This window comes from Scardinius erythrophthalmus, assembly GCF_964197995.2.
Source record: "Scardinius erythrophthalmus genome assembly, chromosome: 15".
Taxonomy (NCBI): Eukaryota; Metazoa; Chordata; class Actinopteri; order Cypriniformes; family Leuciscidae; genus Scardinius; species Scardinius erythrophthalmus.
In genome coordinates, this window is record NC_138235.1 from 40,318,322 (window position 1) to 40,341,309 (window position 22,988).

At 38.7% G+C, this 22,988-nt stretch overlaps 2 protein-coding genes across 4 annotated transcripts in view; one reads left to right on the forward strand and one right to left on the reverse strand.

Annotated features, from left to right (window-relative positions):
- Nucleotides 1-8,086, forward strand: part of fbxl5 (F-box and leucine-rich repeat protein 5) — a 25,549-nt gene extending 17,463 nt beyond the window's left edge. Inside the window, exons 10-12 of one of the 2 annotated variants that reach the window (XR_014031701.1) lie at nucleotides 4,354-4,502; nucleotides 6,871-7,207; nucleotides 7,656-8,086. Coding sequence is in view for 1 of the 2 variants with exons in the window: in XM_081386720.1 (XP_081242846.1) it covers nucleotides 4,354-4,502; nucleotides 6,871-6,947 (226 nt within the window). In the remaining variant the exon portion in view is untranslated. Of the gene's footprint in view, nucleotides 1-4,353; nucleotides 4,503-6,870 lie in introns of both variants that reach the window. The other variant, XM_081386720.1, reaches the window with a different exon arrangement.
- ftr92 (finTRIM family, member 92) lies at nucleotides 6,334-21,519 on the reverse strand. 2 transcript variants are annotated; one of them, XR_014031702.1, is made up of 7 exons: nucleotides 20,875-21,519; nucleotides 18,520-18,603; nucleotides 14,464-14,697; nucleotides 12,563-12,722; nucleotides 10,718-10,777; nucleotides 9,012-9,615; nucleotides 6,334-7,083 (listed from the first exon to the last, which is right to left on the reverse strand). XR_014031702.1 is itself a non-coding variant. In XM_081386721.1 (6 exons), the coding sequence occupies exons 1-6, from the start codon at nucleotides 21,379-21,381 to the stop codon at nucleotides 9,089-9,091; spliced, it is 1,572 nt and encodes a 523-aa protein (XP_081242847.1). In that variant the 5' UTR covers nucleotides 21,382-21,519; the 3' UTR covers nucleotides 8,990-9,088. The 2 variants fall into 2 exon arrangements, 1 of the variants encoding a protein (XP_081242847.1); XM_081386721.1 differs by lacking the exon at nucleotides 6,334-7,083 and having other exon boundaries at nucleotides 8,990-9,615.
- Between the last annotated feature and the right edge of the window lie 1,469 nt (nucleotides 21,520-22,988).

Below are 22,988 nucleotides of genomic sequence, written 5' to 3' on the forward strand. Positions count from 1 at the left end.
CTTGCTCAAAAAACAGTTGGTCGCTCTATATACTCGAGCCCCAAGCAGACAAACGAACATTACTTGACATTTCAGCACGCTATTGTTGCCACACCCACCCCTCAGTTGAACTGCTGACTAGGTTGTTGTCAACTTTTTCGTTGTTGTCATGACAGCGCACGCACGCACGTACCAGACACACTTGGAAGGAAGGAACTTTTAGATGCGCGATTTCCAATTCGAAATATTCGAGAAAGAGACTGTCTGAGAGCCAACGCCATCATCAATTAAAAAGAGAAGGTGTAAGTACAAGAAACAAGAATGGGGAAATTAATATTTGTGGCTTAAAAAGGTGTTGAGGGGGATACCGAGAGGGCTTTTTGTGACCTTTGCAAAACGTCCTTCTCAATCGGACATGGAGGGGAATACGAGGTCAATCGTTCAATTTTTTTTAAATACTTTTTTTTTTACTGTTCCTGTGGTGTTGAGCAACTACAATTCCTGTTAATCCTATAGATTTATATTATAATTCATTAATTTATTTAAAGTAAATAAATTGTAATGAAAAATAAATAAAATTAAATAGTAAATCTTAAGTGGAAGTACATCTGTCAATTCATTGAATGTTCAAAATATTATGAGTCTTTATTTAGAAAAAAATACATTGGTTGGCCTATTCATGAGCATACATCAAAAGTTACACGTTTAGGAGAATAGGGCATTATTAATACTATGCAAGGTGGTGTGCTAGAAATGGGTAAACCACTATCAGTGAGTCTGCCAGTGGGGCACCGCCGCGCCAGACAGTGTCCCACATTGTCCCTCAGAAACATACCCCTTGTCCCCCCTTGGGCTCATAGGCGCCGATTTATGTTTTCCTCCGTGGGTGCTCATGGGCGTACGCCCTTTAAAAAAAAAAAAAAAAAAAAAAAGTCAATTTTTTTGCACTTCAGAACCTTAGGAAATGGACAGCGGCCGACACTTAACAGTGTTAAATTTGAAAAATACTGTTCGATAGAACTGCTTGGTTTGTTACCACAGAAACAGTTATCTGCGTGCTTCCTCCGCGATAAAGTTCCACATTTGCGGCTATCCAACACGAAAATGCATGCAGCAAAGCCTTTCACAACATTGTTTTCTTCAGTTTTGTCGACAACTTTACCATCTAGCTATTCTTTTCTTCAACTCCTCAGCATCCATCTCGACGACTGCAAGCAGATCGCGTGCGCGCGCGGTTATCATGACTTTTTAAAAGTTGGGAGGGCGTGGGCACAAATAAACTGATGTGGATTTTAAATTATTATTTTTTTAACTTGAAATACGGGCATATTTTTGTAGATGTGTTCCTAAAGATGTGCATATATTTGTACGTTTGCACATGATTGTTTTAAACCCATGTTTAGACCCGTGTTTCCCCCGTGTCCGACCCGACCCGACCCGCACCCGTTTGAGCAAAATTTGCGGGTATACCCGAACCCGCGCAGGACTCTGTCACACAAGTCCACACAGTAAAAATTAGATTTGTTAACTCACCATTGCGAGTTCTATAATTCTTATAGAAGCATAATTCTTCAGAAGGAACAGAATTAAAAGAACTGCGCTGCAGCTGCGTACAGAGCAGGGTCACTAAAGAGGCTTTTCATCCGAGAAACGCTGTGATTGGTGGATAGGATATGGAGCAGGCGATACCATAGATATCTATGGGCGATACTACTCGACTGACTGCGACATAACCAATCACAGTGTGACAGACGCTTCACATATCACCGACTGCAATGATTAATTTTAAATGAATGTAGACAGAGCGCCTACTGGCAGTCTGGCACACGTGGGTGCTCGGTATTTTCCGTGGGTGCTCGAGCCCCGGAGCACCCACGGTATCGGCGCCTATGCTTGGGCTTATTAGCAGGTGGTCACCCTAAGCACATGTAGAAAACCTCGTGAATTACGTCCGTTCAGACCGCAAGCGCGTATTTTTTTTTCGGCGAGCATGTTAATAAATGAGTGCATTCACAACGGAAGCAGGAGCAGCGCGTGAGCGTCAAGCAGGAGCGTCGCGAGCCGTGAAGCGCGTGTTTCGGCGCCGAGTCTATTTGCTGCACTGCTCGCGCTCAATTAAAGGGAAATCACACTTTTGATGGAAAATAGCCTAATAGGGTTTCACAAAAAAAGTGCCCAAAATGCACAGAATTTGCGTGTTTTAACAAGAACTGGAGTAGGCTATGTCAGAAAAGAAAACAAAGACTAATATTTATAGAAAATGTACCCATTTAAAATTGTTTTATTATTCAGTTTGTACAAGTGATTGCAATAGGCCTGTGTGTGTGTGCTTTGAGAAATATCTTTATACTGCAAGGCTATATTTATTTTATTTTGTATTTATATATTATTTTATTGCCATTCCCTGTTTTCATACAGACGTTTCGTTTGCTAAATACATGTGTATATATATATATATAAAATTATTGGATATTGAATGTGAAAAGGAAATGTTTTTTCCACAACACTGCACTTTAGATGTGTGTGAACTATGCAAATTGTAAAATGTTCTATTACAGAAATTATATAAAATAAATATTTGTGTGTGCTGTAAAGTGGTTAGAAAAAATGAAATCGGAATCGGCCAAAATCGGTATCGGCAGGTCAAACTTAATGAAAAATCGGAAATCGGAATCGGCCCAGAAAATTGTAATCGGTGCATCTCTAATTTTAGTTCTAGGAACTCCTTTTGGAGGAACTGATTTACTCCTCCTTCAGAGTCGGTCTAAACCAGCGCTATAGGAACTACAGTGACGTCAGTGTTCGCTGATTGGCCGAACGCACGCGAAACACCAGCACCCGCCATTTTTAAAAAAGCAGTGTGTAAACGCACAGATTACAGCCTACATATTTACTCAGAAACTAACTCTACAGACATTGAAAACAGAGATAGATGGAGCTCTCAATCTTTACGCTGAGGAGAAACCCAGCGCAGCTTTGAGGAGACCGAGAGAAACATGATTATGTATTTCTGCTCAGAAACACTGGACATCAACCACACGCCATACGCTAATAACTCTTCATTACTGTCTACTTTCTGTGTGTAACAATTCTATCTAATAACGTATTAGACAGGACTGTTAGACAGATCGTAAACTAATGAACACAGAGAATACAAGCTCAGTTGTTCTCAGTGCCGTCAAAACAAGCGCGGCTCACGTCACTTCAGAGTTCCTACTGGCGGTGCGAATGCAACCAGGAAAATGTTCCTATAGGAACCATTAGTTCTCGGGGAAACACCCTGGTGGCCACACTGCAAAAAATGCTTTTCTTACTTAGTGTTTTTGTCTTGTTTCTAGTCCAAATATCTAAAAACTCTTAAATCAAGATGCATTTACTAGATGAGGAAAATGACATAAGATATTAAGTCCTGTTTTCCGGGGGAATTAATCAAAATTAAGTGAGTTGATGCTTAAAAAAAGCCAAATTATCTGCCAATGGGGTCAGAAAAATAATCTTAATTCAAACCAAGCGGCAACCTCCCTGTCTCTCTCTCTTGAAACCAACACGGAAGTGAGTTAAACTGCAGTTCATCGACTGGCCACAAGAGACTGGCTGCAAAAGTGAGTCAAATCTGCATCTCCCCCATGTTGAAATGCCCAACTTTACAGCAGAAATAAACACGTTTACAGCCTGGAGCAAAAAGTGGCTTTGGTCTATATAGCTAATGTTGCCCTTCATGACGACTGTGAGGGGGTGAATTTTTTTATAACTCATCCGTTTAAATTATATAAAGCCTGCATAATTAAGGGTGTGTCCACTTTTGAGTGACAGGTGGATTCCCGCTGCTGTGGTCATTAGTCATCATTAGCCGTTTGTCTGCCGTCTGTTAGCCGTCACGTTACCTCAGCTCATTGTCTGACTGTAAAAATAAATAAATTTGGGAGTGACGCGCTGCCAAGATGGCGACGGTCGGCCACGCCCACTTTAGGCTTCAAAAACAGTCTTCAGAAACCTACAGGTGATGTCACGCACACTACGCCCATATTTTTTTACAGTCTATGATTCAGACAGAAACAATATTATTTTTCTGACCCCATTGGCAGATAATTTTGCTTTTTTTGAGCATCAACATTAACAAACATTAATTCCCCCGGAAAACAGGACATAATATCTTTTATCATTTTACTCATCTAGTAAATGTGTCTTGATTTAAGAATTTATAGATATTTGGACTGGAAACAAGACAGAAACACTGAGTAAGAAAAGCATGTTTTGCTGTGTAGTTCCTAGAACGAAAGCCCCTCTAATTTCATTGTATGTTTTTTACAAATTGTGATACCTCAGTTAAATGTCATGCTTCAGTATTAGTGTGTGTGTGTGTGTGTGTGTCAGGTGTCTGTCTCAGCGTGGAGGGCTCCCTCTACTGGAGCATCTGAACCTGTCGGGCTGTCTGCTCATCACGGGGGCGGGGCTTCAGGAGCTGGTGTCCGCTTGCCCCGCCCTCAACACTCAGCACTTCTACTACTGCGATAACATTAACGGTAACACACCATCACACACTCACACTGCTGAGAATCATGATGAACACGTGACTTATCTGATCCATATGAACACACAACTTATCGGAATCTTTAATTAACAGCAAATACATCACCTTTAATTAATAAATAACTCACTAACAAGCACATAACGAATCTCTGAATATTTATGTCAGAATTTCCCAAACTGGGTTTCCTGAGTTGATAAAGTTATTAATAATAATAATAAATAGTTCTATCTTTTGATTTGTTTTGATAAAAATGTATTTTGTTTTTACATTTATTATTTAATATAATAGTTGATATATATGAATGAACATTAAATATCTCCATGTTCTGTTATATCAGATTTACCCAGACTGGGTTTCCTGAGTTGATGAAAAGTTATTAATAATAGATCGTTCTAGCCTATATTTCGATTGGTTTTGAAAATATATTATAGATGAATTCATATTGTTTTTTAAAAGTTACTCATTTTGATTTTACATTTTTATTATTTTATTATTAAATATAAATAAATCATTTGTAGAATATAATTACACTTACTAAAATAAGATTCACCTGCATGTCATGTGACCATTAACTGACATCAGAGCAGTTTTATTTTTTTTTTTTACTTTTATAGTTTTATTAATATTTGAAGTTTGTCGTTTTCGTAATTTTGTATCAGTTATAAAATTTTATTTTATCTCTAGTTATTTTATTACATCCTTACACTAAATGAAAATTATTTTTTTATTAATATACTTCATTATATTTCAGTTTATTTTTATTTTATTTGGGATAATTTATTCCTTCATCCGAGAACTTTGTGAATGTTCGTTGTGAAAATCTTTTAGCTCAAATGTGTTCGGCTGACAAAAAAACGATGTAAATCCTTGAATGTGTTTATGATATGTGATATGATATGAGAGCGTCTGCTAAATGTAAATTACTGTAATGCCCACAATTCCACATATGAAGTCCAAACCCAAGTATGACGTCATCTTGGTAAGTAAAGGGTGGGTTTGTTACGAAGCCTGTTTTTAACTAACGTAAAAATGCAAAATAGCTCATACTAGTTAATTTTGTTTACGTATAACATGTTTCAGTCCATACACTGCAAAACATGCTTTTCTTACTCAGTGTTTCTGTCTTGTTTCCAGTCCAAATATCAAACATTTCTTAAATTAAAATTTCAAGCAGCATTTATCAGAGTTCAAGCATTTAAGGCCTTTAAGCACACATGCATAAAAAGACATTAAGTTTTATTTGGCAACCTTTTATCCACTGACATCATAGATGGAAAAGACCATTTACAGCCAATGCAGGCAATTTACCATAGGAAGTACATGTTTTTTTAAGCTTTTTAACAGTTATAGCGCCACCTATGGTCCGATCTCCATAAAATGGTTATTAATAATGTTATGTTACATATGCTCACCACGCTTTTTGTGACGTTCTGAGCTTTCATTTAGGATTTATAGGCTTTTTAGTGTATTTTGCCACACCCATTTTATAAATTACCCTATTATAGCCATCCAAATGGCTATAATTTTTTTTCAAAATTCTTACAGACCTCTAGGGCCATGAGTTGAACACGCCCAATCGAGTTTCGTTATGATCGACCTTCGTTAACCTTGTCTAATAGGTGCTCAACTTCATTGGCCGATGGCGGCCATGTTTTTCGAGATACGCCAATGTCCTCATAGACATACATGGGGCCTTGGACCAAGACACTGCATACCAATTTTCAAGTCAGTCGGACTAACGGTCAGGTGTTATAGCCCTTTTCATGCTTTTTTCATGTTATAGAGCCACCTAGTGTTCAATCAGCTTTTTTTTTTTTTTTTTTACTGTGACCCCAGATTGAAGTCATACACGTCTACCAAGTTTGGTGAAGATATCTCATTTACTTCTCGAGTTATAGCCATTTTAGTAAAATTGGCTCCTCCCACAATGTTCATTTTGCGCCCCCTAGCGAACATGAACCGAAATTTCAACTTTTTTTTCTCGATAATTATTTATATTCAGACTCCAGAGAACATTTCTGCACTGGTTTTGTTACGATCGGACGAAGAACCTAGAACGAGTTTTAAGCATCAACTCACTTAAATTTGATTAATTCCCCCATAACATCTTATGTTATTTCACTCATCTAGTAAATGCATCTTGATTTAAGAGTTTTTAGATATTTGGGCTGGAAACAAGACAAAAATACTAAGTAAGAAAAGCATGTTTTACAGTGTGTTTGTACTGGGAAACATCAGTTGAACACCATTGCTTTAGCATAGTTGTAGATTTACACTGTTTTTCTCAGTTTAATAGTAAATCTCCTGTAAATGTAGTTGTTTTGTGTGTTTGTAAGTGGTTTCCGTCTCTGGTTCTGCAGGTCCTCATGCAGACACGGCCAGCGGATGCCAGAATCTGCAGTGTGGTTTCAGGGCTTGCTGTCGATCCGGAGAATGATGCTCTTTTCTCCGTATTTATCCCCGTTTCCCCTCTTTCCATCTCTCTCCTCGTGTCCCTCTCTCATCCCTCATCATCCACGTGCACTTTAAGCGGGAAAGTGCTTCAAGATGCTCTTCGACGCAGTTTGCTTTCACTAAAAATCAAATAAAGTGAAATTCAGCTTTGTAAACCAATCCCTGAAAGGTATTGTGAAGGAACTAAATGATGTATATTTGTACATAATTCACAGGACGCTCTTTAATTGGAAACTTTAAGATGTTACTTCAACATCGTGTGGGTTGTTTTTTTGTTTTGAGGATTTCAACCCAGGCACATCTCGAGCTTTACACTGCGAAAACTGCTTCTCTTACTCAGTGTTTCTGTCTTGTTTCCAGTCCAAATATCAACATTTCTTAAATCAAGATGCATTTACTAGATGAGTAAAATGATATAAGATATTAAATCTTGTTTTCTGCGGGAATTAATCAAAATTAAGTGAGTTGATGCTTAAAAAAAGCAAAATGATCTGCCAATGGGGAGAAAAATAATGTTGTTTCTGTTTGAATTATTATTTTTCTGACCCCATTGGCAGATCATTTTGCTTTTTTTAAGCATCAACTCACTTCATTTTGATTAATTCCCCCAGAAAACAAAATTTAATATCTTTACTAATCTAGTAAATTAATCTTGATTTAAGAAATGTTCGATATTTGGACTGGAAACAAGACAAAAATAAGTAAGAAAAGCATGTTTTGCAGTGTAACACCTCCATCTCCGTCTCAAGAACCATTACTCTGGGTAAGATGTTTTAATCACCTGCTCAAAATAGGAAAAATGCAATTCACAAGCTTGTTGAGTTATGGTTTGTCAAATAAATCAGCAGGTGTTTTGGTTAATAACCAGAAGCCGTATTAGTTGCGTTCATCTCTAGGTTTTAACCTAATCTCTCTAACTCACTGAATGAGACTTCACCTGTGGTTTAAAGATCTGGCAACCATGTCGAAGCGTTATCCAAGGATTCACACTTTTGGTTGGTTAGAGGGGCTTGTGAACAATAGTAAGTCCTGGGTATATTACACTTGTTAAGTTTCCAGAGTTTTTAGATGCTGCATGATCTGTTTCTTTTGCGTAGCTGACCATTAAAAGCACCTTGACAGAACATTTGTCTGTGTTGAAGTCTTTATTGAGCAGGCGTCCATAAAAGTGTCCATGTGACTTATATATTTCAAGTCATATGATGCTTTGTATGAGGAAAGACCCACATTTAAGTAAATAATGACAGAATACTATGATAGAAAACTATCCCTTTATTGGAAACTTGTCCCAGACATGTTTGAAAAGTTGGTTCCTATCTTCATTAAACATCCAAAGACAACCATAAATCTGCTCATCAAGAGCTAAAACATTTAAAAAGCTAAAAAAGTGCAGTACCTTAAAGTCCCCCTGTGGTGTAAATCCAGCTTTTAATGTAGTTTGTGTCTATGGGGTGTTTTTAATCTGCTTTAAGACAAACCATGTGTAAATTCATAAGTCGACAGCATTGCTGAGTATTTCCTCCTTAAAACTGCAGTGAACCAAAGACAGTCTCAAAAACACGCTTTGAAATCGCTGGTGTTTCTGACGTCACAAACTACCTTGTAACCAATCAGATCAACGTGTGATCGTCAACCAGTGGATCTCTGAGCTGAGTGAGTGAGTGGAGGCGGGGCTCATTTTCATAGAACCGCGCATTCTAAATGAGGCGAGGGTGTCGAGTTACATTCAAGATATTTTAAGGCATGAAGACATTATCAAGGAAAAAACATTTAAATATGTAATTTTGGTGATCAAAGATGAGCTTTAAGGGATAATATTATTGACTACAGGAGGACTTTATAAACAGATTCTCTAAAGTGTCAAGCCAACAATAAAATCAGAAGCTTTAGTGTTGAGTACCATTTTCTTGCAGCACTGTTGGTAATGCCATATCATATTTATTTTTCAATCAGGACAACATTTTTATTCTGGACTATTCAGAACAGAGACGTTTCTTTAATAGACGTAATTTTCTATCCGGGACCGCTGGCATCTCACTTTCCTTACCTGGGATATTTGTTTCTCCTCTCTGTTTTTCTGTGTCTTGTTTTGTTGTTCTTGAGTTGTTGCGGTGAGCCGCCGCCTTACCGTCCACAAAATTTCGCGCTTGATCCCTGAAAGAGCCCAAATCCTGGATAAAGGGGTTGAGTGAACCTGGAATGGACTCGGTGCAGGAGGATCATGGAGTCTGAGACGCTGTAGAAGGACAGCATTCCCGCCCGGTGATCCAGATACACCCCGATCCGGTGGGACAGGGGGACGTCGATCTCCACCTCCTCGTTATTGTGCACTAGTGCGTATCTGAATATCGTACAGTCCAAACTCCAGGACTGTCTGTTGTACCCAAACCCACTGTCGTCGTCTTGCCCAGTCCTGCTGATGTCTTTGTATGACACTGCGATGTCTACGCCGTATTGCCCGGTCCAAACCACCTCCCAGTAGCACCGGCCCGTCAGCCCAGTCTTGCTCAGTACCTGCGCCCACCAATCAAACCTGTCCTGATGTTCAGGGTACGACTGGGGCTCAGTGCTGCAATCCACAGCCTGGTTCTGCTCCGTTAGCTGGAGGTTCCTATGGGCTGTGTTCGGGTCCAGACTCAAGCAGACCAGAACTGATGGGAGAGGAGAGACAAGGTGAAAATGCAATACCCAGGTAATTGGCCAAGACTAGTTTATGCGCGCTTACTATGTACTTTATATAGGCAATTAAAGGCGCATTATTATGGAGGAAAACAAATCTCTTAACTAATGCTGTAAACTGGGAGTCAGTTGTAGCCTATAGGCTTCATAAGCCTACTATAATATTGAAGGTAAAAATGAACTGATTTGTATACAAACACTTAAATTACACTTTTATTTATTTTTATAATAATTAAGTTATATGAAATAAACATTTAAATGGTTGCTGTCATTAAAACCTGCCAGATTTATTCAAACATGCATTATATATTGAAGAACATTAAAAATTATAATGAATATGTAATATGGTGCACATATTTAGCAAAATGCTCCTGTCTAGAGTTAATTTTTCTCGCTGACTGACGAGTTTATGGTCACTGGATATGGTTTTTCTGAGGTAAATGTGACGTTACATGACAAGTTGATTTACTGACGTCTTTCCACGGTTGAAACACTGATTGAGCGATTCCATGTCACATGATACGGATTTCGATAAGTAGTACTCTATCTTTTAACACACTTTCAGATGCCCATTCATGTTTATTTCGCGTGGTAACTGGTGTTATTAAGGCGGAAGTGAAGGGATCACGTGTTTCTCTAGAGCTGCGCCAGAGCGATCTCACGCCACAGCGCCAAAACGGTAATTATGTTTTTGAATTTCGTTAGAAAATGGACGTAATTTGAAATCTGAGACTTTGTTTCATATCAATAATAACAAAGCACAAAGATTATGCTGATTTATTGGATGGGATGCACGCTACATGTTACATTCATTCATCAACTGAAAACAGGATGACTAATTGATTCTTGGGGTTTAAGAATCGATATCGGTTCGTAAAAATGAGAATCGATTAAAATCGACAAATTTATATTTTTTACCCAGCCCTAATCTTTAGTCGAGGGCAGCCCTGCATTCGGGTGTGATTCTTGATTATCCCACCTAAGGAATATGGAGGGAATCGGGATTTTCCTAGTCCTGCCTTTCATGGAGAAAGTTTAGGTTCTTTTTAAATGTGAGCAAACAGAATGACTTACACTGTAGGAAGTCCTCCCTCGTTTTGGGTTCCAGTGGCAGTAGGATCTTCTCTGCGGTCACTAGAGATGTGAGGGAATGGATCGGTTATATGGGAATATGCAGACTTTTTCACAAGAGATGGGAGACGCGTAGAATTTTGTAAATCACGAGTGAAGTATTATGTAGCCCCTTAGGCCGGACCCAGAGAGCAACATAGTGTTGCCCAGATCCGGCGCGTGTGGAATCCACATGTACCAGATGTGGGCCGGATCTGGGCCGACACTATGTTGCTCTCTGGGCCTCAAGGGCGACTATCCCTGCAGAGTTTAACCCCAACATTAATCAAGCACACCTGCCTGTAGTTTTCAAGCAGTCTGGTTGGATTTTTCAGGTGTTTGATAAGAGTTACATTTCCATTTATGCATTTGGCAGATGCTTTTATCCAAAGCGACTAAAGCCCTATTCGGACGGGACTAGTGTAACATGGAGAGGAGGGGTAGAGTAATAATCACCAGAGCTTCTCTGTGATTTCAGTCCCGTCCGAATGTGCATCTCAGTGATCATCACGGACAATGTCAGTAAAGATTACGGCGACTTTTACCTTCAGTAAAAAGGTCCGGAATAATTCCCTCAGGTAATGCTAATCCCGTGTGAATAGACCCGCTGTAAATATGTACGTAAATATTCCGTCATTTCCTGTTTAAAAGTAGTTTTCCGCGTTTTTTCAAGTATGGAGACGCTTGATAAAGCATCAGTTAAGTTCTAGTCGCTGGGACGAGTCTGTGGCAAAACTTAAGTGTTTCACACACACCATTCAGATCAGAGAGAAGATCGACAGCACTTGTTAGAGGCACGAAACATCTTTTAGCGTTAGATAAGAGCCTATTACCAACACAATCCAATCGTTTGACGGGACATAACTGTTTTATAAATATAGGTTATGTGTTTGTGCAAGTGATATCAGGATCAGGAAGCAGTGAAACACACACATGAGGACAGGAATGACGGCGGTGTGTAAATCGAGTTACTCTCCCACTTCTGCTAGTTTTACTGAGATATCTTATCCCGTGCGAATTGGCCATTAATATTACAGACCTGTGGTAAAATTACACTCCATCTACCCTAAAGCTAATCCCGTCCGAAGGTACACATTTCTACATTCTTATCAGTTCTTGCTTTCCCTGGGAATCGAACCCATGACCTTTGCGTTGTAAGTGCCAATGCTCTACTGTTTGAGCTCACTGCACTGTGGGGACATGGAAAAGATGGATATGAGATGAAGAGGAAAAATTACATTTCAATGCTTTTGCTTTCCCCTGAAAAACTTTTGAGGTCGCTCGCAATCATTTGCATTTCCCTGAGAAAATTGAGAAAATCCCTTTTGCGAGGGAATGCATATGCATTGAAATATAATTTTTCCATTGGGATTCCGTGGGTACAGATTCCATGCGGAACCACACACTTAAAAATAACGGTTCCAAATGTTTTTTTTTTTTTGTAGTAATACAAGAGGACAATTTTGATCCTTTGAAAAGATACAGGGTACAGTTCTTCAAGCATTTTTTCTTGCACTGGAAATGTTTCATGGATGTTAAAAGTTCTTCATGGATCCATTGATGCCAAATAGAAACCTTTATTTTTAAGAGTATAGTTATACACTACTTTTGACAGCCCACCTACCAACTGTTAAGATACAGATGCTGAAATCCACCAGTTCTCAGGTCAGTGACTGGCTGCTTCTGGGAGTACTTGTTGCTTTTGGATGGATGGAAATTTGGACCACAAAGATCTAGTAGTAGTAGTCTCATACTTTAAAACTGACCACTTATGTGAACTAACTTTTTTCGTGAAACATTACTTTTTACCTGCTGAGAATATCCTGGCCATTTCCAGTCTCCACATGTCCTCTACTTGTGCTGTTAAAGAGGAGAGGGACTTGATCACTTCTCCAAAAGAGAACTTTGGATTAGTGGTTAGGCTGGGGAAGTCAGTACACTGCGAAGTCGGCCGGCGAGATTCGACCTCCTACGAGATTTGGAGACAATCATGAGTGGCGGTAAGGGTGCAACAACAACAGATTGAGAATTAGTCCTTTGGTTTCCACTTTTATCCAAAGCGTCTTGCAGTAAACTGTTTGCAAACCTCTGATAACAAGCTCTGAGCTTGAGTCACTACATGAGCCCAGTCCCAGTTAGTTGAAAGACTTTGATAAGATTGTTTCTATTTGTTGAACATATATAATACATGCTTCATTTTAAAGGGTTAGTTCACCCAAAAATTAAAATTCCATCAGTAATTACCCAGTAATTGCACACAAAATGTATTGTTGTCACTTGATAAACTTAAGGTTGAGCCACTGTAGTCACTTTAACTATTTTAAACATTGTCATTACTAACTTTCTCGGCCGGCAAGTTTCAATAACATAGAAGCCTATGGAGGTGTGAGACAGCTCTCAGATTTAATAAAAAATATCTTCATTTGTGTTCCGAAGATGAACGAAAGTCTTACGGGGTTGGACCAACATGAGGGAGAGCATTTACATTTTTGGGTGAACTAACCCTTTAAGGCTAATGTAGTTCTTGCCTGGTTGCATAAAGCACCTTAAGTTTTTCCCTTAATATGAGACTTAAGGCATGATTTCCCCTCAGCCAAGGGAATGACTTAAGGGTGTTGCATATGATCCCTTAAACGGTTCTCTTAGGTAAGGGAAACCGTTAAGTGTTTCACGACAGCGACCCAGGTTTTGCCGTTATAAAATATGATTGCTGGTTCACTTGTCGCCTGTCAATGACGTAATATCCGCGTTATCCCTGGTTTCCGCTCGTACTGCCGTAGTAACCATGGCGACAGACGTGGACAACTGCATTACATCTAGCGGCACGGTCACGCTGTTATTGTTTCGTTCAAACATTATGGACCATGGCAAGCAGACTTTGGGACAAAAGGAGAACTAAAACGAGGATCAATATCAGCGTGGCGTTTTCGAGATGCCGAGAACTAGCGTCCGCTGCTAACTTCGACTACACAGAGACGCGCAAATGTACATAAAACTAATCAATGTTATACAGCTCAACATGATGAAATGTTAGATTATGATCAGTATGTTATGCTAATGTTGATCTCGCTCACTGCTAGTCTCATACAGACAAACTAACACACAGAATAACATTAGAACTTTAACACACTCAAATGCAGTTTAGTGTGATAGTGTAGAGCGAGTGAAGCAGCGCTGCGTTCCCTCACAAGTTTAATTCGTCTAATAAACTGACCCGTGTGAGTGTTATTCAGCACTAGCGGGTACGTTAGTTCGGTAGAATGAAATGTCCTCATTCCTTTATATCCGCGGGACTCGCGTGTGGCGCTGATATCCGTCTCTTATTAGCACTCGCGCCCTGATTCACACCACAGTCATGTTAAACACATCAGTGAATTCACTCATCCATAAACATTATTAGATCTATCGGCATGACGACAAGTTCCATATTCCGCTTATGCGTCATCAACCTACGCCTGTGTTATTGTAAGAGGTTAGCGACGCCTAGCGGCGAAAACAATTACATATTGTAGCTTTAAGGTGCTTTATGCAACCGGGCACTGGTCCTGGAGGGCCAACGTCCTGCAGAGTTTTGCTCCAACTTTTACTAACATACCTGCCTAGAAGACTGCGGTAATCCTGAAGACCTTGAGGTGAGTTTAATTGGGGTCAGAGCTAAACTGTGCAGGACAGTGGCCATCCTGGAGCAGGATTGGACACCCCGGTGTTACCTGGAGGAAATAAATGTGATCATCAGTTTGTGAGAGCTGCTCCAGCTCGGACTGTTCCCTCCTCAGCTTTGAGATCTCCTGTTCCAGACCTTCCGAATGTCCCTGAATTCGGTCCAACTCCGTGCTCATCTGAGTTTGGACCAGCTCAATCATCTCTGTGTGGCTTCTTTGTATAAAGCCAAGCAGCTCGGTAAAGATCCTGGCACCTTCTTCCTCTGTGGCTTGAGCCAGGTTCTGTCAGTGGACATATAGTCAAGAATTTTAAGCATTTATTTGGTTGTTCATGTGTGAAAGTCAAGCGGCAACCTTCCCGTCTCTCTCTTGAAACCAACACTGAAGTGACTTAAACTGCAATTCATCGACTGGCCACTAGAGACCGGCTCTAAAAGAGAGTCAATCCCATAGACCCCCATGTTAAAATGCCCAACTTTACAGCAGAAAAAGCGTCACGGACACTACGTCCATATTTATTTTACAGTCTGTGGTGAAAGTGTGTAACTTTTTGTCCCATATCTTCCATTGTTCATGGTTCAACTCACTTTGTGAAGTCAACCAATAGACGAATCCGACGAGCGTTCTGTGTAGGCTGCCATCTTGTGGCGACGCCATTACTGAGCTGTTACTAGTATAAACAAACCTCCGTGATAACGCACCCTCGATGACAGCTACAGCCAGGCAGTATGACTTGTTGGGTTGATGATGTTAGACAGTGGGCTCCAGTCACAGATGAAGGTACAAACGATCTTACAGATTATTTATGAAAATAGCTTGGCAATAACTATGCTAGCTAGGCTAGCTAACGAGGAAACTATAAAAAGATCTGTCCATTTGGCAACAACAAATAAGTGAATACCAAATAAACAAATTCATGTTTTTCATTTGTGACCATTATTTATCTAATTTTCACATTTCAAAAGGAAAGGGTGGTACAGCTAACTGCTAGCGTTGTTGGTTCTCAGAGTGAGAGTCACAGTCAAGCAAATCAAACATTAACAACAGACATAAGTAATGTTACTACTGCCCCAACAACGCGATTTTCACAGACCATTAACAACCCTCATACTGTACAAATAACTCGGCAGAGGAAGAATAGGAAATTTGTAGATGTAACGTTAGTGACAGTCGTAAATCGCGGGCTGTTTATTCCAGTGGACGCAACCAAACCAATAGGAGGCAATGGCGCAACGCTACCCAGCAACAGCTCAGTAATGGCGCCCGCTTACTTCCGGTAGTTTCGCCGGATTCGTCTATAGACCAATTATAGGTTTTTAAACATCCGGGATGCGCGCCGCGCGCATCATGGTTGCAGAAAGACCGTTAACAGCTGATCATTACAGCTGATCATTACAGCTGATCATTACACGGATACGGAAAAGAATAATACTATAATACTAATAGTTCGATTTAAAACATTTTCATATACATTTTTAATATATATTTGAGTTTATATTTAATTTTCGGAATGTTCTCCGCGTATTTTAACAGTTTGTCACCCAGCGATAAGAACTGTTATAAAATGAAATTAACGTTAGTGAGTGGGATATATCTTACAGATCCGTTTGCCATAAAACCTTCTGAATGGTTAAACGATGTAATGAAATGGCCAGCCATCCAGTGGCCAGAGATATACAATTATCTTATCGAAACTCCGAGTGTATATACCCGGGAGAAGTTAAAAGCGTACAAGTCGCTTGATGCGTACAACTTTGTTCTGTGTGGTCACGTCCAAGACATACAATTTCATGATTATCAAGTTCAAAACTTCGTTGTGCTGAAGACGGAGCAAGAAGACGGAATTGTACAAGGCCTGGGTTATCGTCAACAAGACAAACAACTGTATCCTTACTGCCAACTGCACCTGTGTGGCTGGGTATGGAACGAAAATAAGATTACTATATTACATTTTTATTATTTACCCATTTCAGTCAGTCTCAGCAATTCAATCAAACAAAATGTAACTTCTTATTTGCTGAAATCATACAATTGTTGTTATGTATAGCCTAAAGCACAATTTAAACCAGTGTGTTACTATTATACAATTTTGTGCAGGTTAGGGCCATGCTGCAGTCATGCAGCTGCACTTATGTTTAAAGTTGAGCTGTGGGTCAGGATGGGAAAGACGGAGAAGTGTTGTACATCAGGGACAAATATGTGGATTAACACATCCAAGAGAGAGGTGAAACCAGCCAGACTGAGTGAGATCAGCTTCAGAAAGGCTAAGAGGACAGACACCCAACTGCAGCCAGTCAGAGTAAAGTGTAGAAAGAACAATGTAAAAGGTAGACACAATCTGAATGTAGAAAAGATCAGGTCGTACTGTACATATAACAAGCAGGTATTAATTTTTTTTTTATTTAAATGAAAAGGGCAATTAATGAAAAAAGACTAGTTGCAATATTGCACTAATAAAGCTTCTGAGGGTGTATTAGGACATGTTGTTCCAAGGTGTTACATTATTTCTGAGTTTTGATTATTTTGAAGCAATGGAAGTAAATGATTGATGCAAAAACACATTAAATCTACAAGGTGTTCCAATCTGTGAACACATTGGAACAGCCTGTTAATACCTAAATGTTGTTTTTAACTTTGGCAGTTTGCTGCTTACTTTTGTATCATTTACTGGACTTAAACTACTTATATTTCAATAAAACTACAAAATGGGGATGTTTTCAAACTTTTGACCGGTAGTGTAATTAATGTAAAAACAGTTTTGTTAATAAAAAGTTAAAGTTATAATCAGTGCCATGTAACTATTAATGACATGTAACCAGCTTTGATTGTAGTTTGTATTAAAATAAATTATCTAACATTTATTTTGTGTATTCAGAACTGACAGATGAAGACATTGCAGACCTGAAAGTATTGGCACCTAATGCAGCTGTGCTCACTAGCATGGACTTCAGTGACACAGACTCCGCATCAGAATCTGAAACAGAGACCGGAGACCTGCCAGAGCCACTCGTAGCTCTGTATGATGCCAATCTGAGATGCCTCTGCCAAAATGAACTACAAGAGAGGTGTGAAGAGACCTTCGAAAAACTGGGGAAGCAGTTAACGAATGACCAGTGTGTAAACCTTGAGCTAGCGACTAAAAATCAGGCCCACTCTCAGGCCTGGCACACACACAGAACTGGAAGGATAATGAGCACAACCCTACATCGTGTATGTACTGTAGTAACCGAGAGCGCTAAAACAAACCTTGTAAAACAGGTAATGCACTACAACAAACATGAGTTGTCCCATGTCCCAGCAGTACTTTGGGGAAGAGATATGGAGGACACAGCCGGAAGAAAGTACACAGAAATAATGAAAGCACAACATCACAACTTTGACGTGGAGCTATGCGGTCTTGTTGTGTGTTGTAACTGTTGTGAGTCAAAGTTGTAGCGCCACCAACTGGCAGCAGGAAGTGTGTCACTTTCAAAATGTTTTTGACAAAAGTGGGGGGTTACTTTTACCCACAGTTACAAAAATCAGTACCTATATTGTTCTCATCAAGCCGGACAACTTTCTAATTTACAGTCACTAGCTCCGACCAACAGGAAGTCAGATATTTAGGTCTGAATGTGGATTTTTTGGATATTTCAGACTCTGAGTTTTTACCTACTCCTCCTAAGGAACACGAGTAAAGTACAAATCCTATAATAAAGAATAGTTTAGCATCCAAATACATCGCAAATGTTGAAACATTTTGATTCTAATGAGAGGATTACATGAGCCCAACACTGCTGACCTTCGTTTTTATTTTTACATTAAATTTAAAGGATTTGTTGTGGAATATTTTGAATGTATCATAAAATCAGAATAATGTAAGTCAAGTAATATTTTCTCTTTATTATATACTGTATATATATATATATATATAGCTGCGAGCAGCGATGAAGGGCCAAAGCCGGCGGCACAGCCACCCCGGTGCCTTTAAGTAACTAAAGGCACTGGGGTTGCGGTGCCACCGGCTTGGGCCCGTAATCGCTGCTCGCAGCTATATTTATAGTTTCTGCCTATTAATCTGAGATTAAGAAACTTATTGCACTTTTAAATGAGCCAATGACTTACCCTGAGGGAACCTGCCATCTTTTGGATGTCCTTCAGCTCAGTCACTCGATCCGTAATCATCCGCTTGGACTTCTCCAGCTGCCTCTGGGAATCATTGGACAACAAGACTCAAGACCATGGGTGTGTCTCAATCATCTCTCTAGGTTGTGAATTGTTGTATAATGTACAGGGTGGGCCATTTATATGGATACACCGTAATAACATGGGAATGGTTGGTGATATTAAAGTCCTGTTTGTGGCACATTAGTATATGTCATGGTCACCACCCATCTTGAGGAGTTTGCCCCCTCACATATACTAATGTGCCACAAACAGGACTTTAATATCACCAACCATTCCCATGTTATTACGGTGTATCCATATAAATGGCCCACCCTGTACACTTAATCGTACACTGTTAAGGACGCTGGCTCTCGACACATTGGGACACTGATTATTCTTTCCGGCAACATACCAACATCATTACTGCACTGTGAAAACTGTTTGTAATTTTAACAGTAAAAGACTGTTTAAATGCAATGGAAAAAACATGCTAATTGGTTAATGGTATATGTTCCCTTATTATACAGTGGGACATTTTATATAATTGTACAGTAAAATACTGTTAAATGTACAGATTTTGGAAGAACACATAAAAAAAAACACTACAGGTAAAAAAAAATACAGTAGGAATATTTGTTTTACGGCATTGATCTAAAGTTTACGGTAAAACAACTGGCAGCTGTGGTTGCAAGTGCTTTACTGTAAAAAAAAGGTAGTAATATTTGAGGTTTTATGGCATTGAACTTCAATTTATGGTATCCATTTTTTTAAAAAGGCAGCTGTGGTTGCAGCTTTACCGTAAAAAAAATGGAAGTAAAAAAAAGGCAGCTGTGGTTGCTAGTGCTTTACTGTAAAAAAAATACGGTAGTAATATTTTAGGTTTTATGGCATTGAACTTCAATTTACGGTAAATAAAAAACAAAAACAAAGGCAGCTGTGTTTGCATGTGCTTGACCGTTGATAATGCGCTTCTTCACCATTATCAGTGTTTACTTTAATTGGGCTCTTGACCCTTGACTTACTCGCATTAGTATTTCTGGCTGCTGTAACTGTGTTATAATACATTCATTATTGCAAGGAAAGCCAAGAGAAAATGTGATCAGGTGATGTTGGCTACATATTGTTGATGACATAATCATCATGTAGTGGCCTGATTCACTGATCTCATATAAAGTCTTATCTTTGATTATATAAGGAATGTTTATTAATTTCACATTTATTGATTATATTAGCTCCGTGACCCTACAGCATGAGAGTCAGCAGTGAACTTTGTTAGAATCATCATGTGGATATAATTTTTACCACCCGTATTATTATGGTGGTTATCAGTTTTTTTTTTATTAGCAGATTTTAATACTTCAGTGAAATGGAATAATAACGATTTATCAGTTAATGGTTTTATGTACCATTAATTTAAGTCCCGTAAAATCTAAAAGGTTACAACTGTACTACTACTCTTTTACAGTAAAATACTGGGAACCAGTATAAAACTGTATGGTTTTTTTTGCCATAAATTTAAGTCCTGTAAAACATAAATGGTTGCTACCGTATAAAAAAAAAAAATATATATATATATATACCGTATATATACTGTATATATAACATATATATTTAACTGAAATTTATGGTAAAAAAAGTTTTTACAGTTTTTTTTTTGACAGTGTTATTTCTGAACAATAGCAGAACTGATATCTTTCTGACATTATTTTATGCAATTTACAGTAAATTTATGATTATGATTTAATTATTAATTATATTTAGCTGTATATTAATTATAACTGATAGCAGGATTATGTTCACTACCTGTCTATCATTTTATGTTTATGTTGAAATATGATTAAATAACAGTGTGTGTTTTTAAATATTGTGCATTGTGCGACTTTTTAGGGAGCGAACGTTCAGGGCGATTGAGACAGCCCTTAAAATGTCCCATTCTGTCCCATCCTCACTGTAAAAAAATTAAATAAATGTATACGGTTTTTCACTGTTATACAATGACTTGTTCTTTTTCAGTTCCAAAAACTTTAACGGTATTTTACTGTAAAATAAATATACGGTTAGATATAGATTCACAGTTTTTCACCGTATATAGTATGAAAACTTTCTGTTAACCACTCAACACAGTTTTCACTGTAGCATTTTTACAGTATTTTACCGTTAAAATAACGATAATTTTTTACAGTGTGGGAATGACTGCGATAATCACAGACACCAGCCTGTGTGTGTTATAACCTGCTGTGCCAGATGACTTGAACTAGGAATGTGTGTCTAATTGTCATTCCAGCTGTAAATCACCAGACTCACACACTCTACCTGTTTCTCAGCTCGCTCTGTCGCCACACACACCATATCATGTCCCGTGTGCTTCATTTCCAGCATGCAGAAACAGCAGATGCACTGACCATCAGTGCGACAGTAAACCTCCAAGAGCTTCTGATGTTCACCGCACATCTTTTCCTGGAGTTTTCCAGTGACGTCCACTAGTAAGTGTGCATTCCCAGCAAACAAGTCGTTGTGCATCTGTAAGTGAGTTTCACAGTACGACGCCAAACACACCAGACAAGTCTTGATGGCTTTCTCCTCCCTACCAGTGCAGGAGTCGCACGACTGAAATCCCATCGTTTCCAGTTTCTCTGCAACCGAATCTACGGATTCATCCGGATCTGTCCCGCACTGAGGACAGGTGTTTTCTCTCAGGTCCTGGAGGCAAACTGAGCACATGTTTGTGTCCTTCTTCTCATCAGCCATTTGCATGGAGGACAGGGAGCTCTGTGTTAAAGAGACTCGACAAACACTTTCGATTTCGTTTCTTTCCCACATGCCATAATGTAGGTGGGACGGTCTAATGTGTGTGTGTGTTTTCACAGATAAAGAGAGACAGAACTCATGTGAAGCTTTAATTCAGAGAGACAGACGGTTGCGTGCTAGCGTGTGGTTAGATAAATAACTCCTGTAACCAGAAAAACCAGCCAAATAGTACAGCACACACAGTACTGTCATGTGGTTATTTAAAACATCTCCCTTTTGGCTCACTGGTGTGTGTTTGCATATGAACCGACATTATCTCTTTCACCTCAACCCACCTCGGTTCATAGAGATTGTAAACTCTTCTTTTGTTGTTGCTTTTATAGTTTTTTTTTCTTCTCAGTGAGTGTTTTTTGATAAGGTTTATATATGTGGACAGAGTCCAGTTGCCGTGAGTTTGTCAAACACACTGTTGTATAAATTGTTAAGAAAGACAATAAAACCGTATATAGGAAGAGCCAAATATGGGCTGTTTCATAATTTAATACTTTTTGTTTCATAATTTTATTTGAGGTGTACTGTTTAAGTAATGACATGATTCTCTGGTTCATGTAATCTCTCAGTTTAATTAAACTGTATCAATACAGTAATTAAACTGTATTATTACACTGTATTAAAGTATGTAAACTGTATTATATGTAATTTTCCCCATAAAGTCTTGCTCCAAAGGCTTAAATATGCTTATGTCGACTACATGAATGCTGATCTTTATGTTGCTAATATAGATGTGCATGTATATATAAAGCAGAAGTGACCTAAATAAATGACGAATTGACAACTTTTGTCTCTAACATCAAGATATTTGTACACTGTGAAAAAAATGTGCTGCCTTAAATATTTAAGTACAATCAACTTGGATATTTAAGTCATTTCAACTTAGACTGGCTTAAAAAATTGAGTTGAATCTTATAAAAAAGTGGAAAATTGTTTAACTTATTTTGATGAGTGAAAAGCACCGTTGGCTCCAAAAATGTGAAAAATGTGAAAACTTGAACTATAGACTGACCGTTCATATCACCGTGTGTGAGTCAGTCTACCGTTCAAGTTTTCACATTTTTCACATTTGATCAGATATATGGATACTACTCCTTCACATGTTTTAGTCAAGGTGCCGTGTGGAAACTACAGATGTGGGAATTGTCATCAATGTAATTTCACTTACAAAACTAAAACATTAAAACATCCTCACACAAACATTTTCAATATAAGAGGCACAATTTGGTGCAAAACGGCTAATGTAATTTACATGTTGCGCTAAACATCGGCAAAACTAGTAGATCTTTAAATTCCCGCATTCATCGTTGCGCTATGGTAAAAGTTCGGTCGCTCATCATTTTGCTACTTTTCGACATTCTGTTTCTACTTTTCTCTATTAGGAATAGAATTGAAGTGTCCGCGGCCTGTGAGTATAAGGCGTGGTGTGTTTAACTCTTAATTGTCTGGCGAAGCGTTAATGTGTGTGAGTCTACCATTCAGTTTTTCCATTTTTTTGGAGCCATTATGTTTTTTTCCCCTTTTTTATTGATTTTATTAATTTCCTTGTTGAGCACCCTATTTGAGCATCATATTGCTTTGCTTTGGGTGTGCCTGCTTTGGATCTGATTTTAAAGCAATGTTAAAAA

Bases quoted from the DNA above. Each gene is read 5' to 3' on its own strand.
- ftr92 (XM_081386721.1), bottom strand. From the start codon at position 21,381: ATGTGGGAAAGAAACGAAATCGAAAGTGTTTGTCGAGTCTCTTTAACA. The intron at 10,778-12,562 runs GTAAAAAGTAAT...TCACATCTCTAG, and splicing joins GGCCAGGATATTCTCAGCAG to TGACCGCAGAGAAGATCCTA. The intron at 9,616-10,717 runs GTAAGTCATTCT...CTCTCCCATCAG, and splicing joins GAGGGAGGACTTCCTACAGT to TTCTGGTCTGCTTGAGTCTG.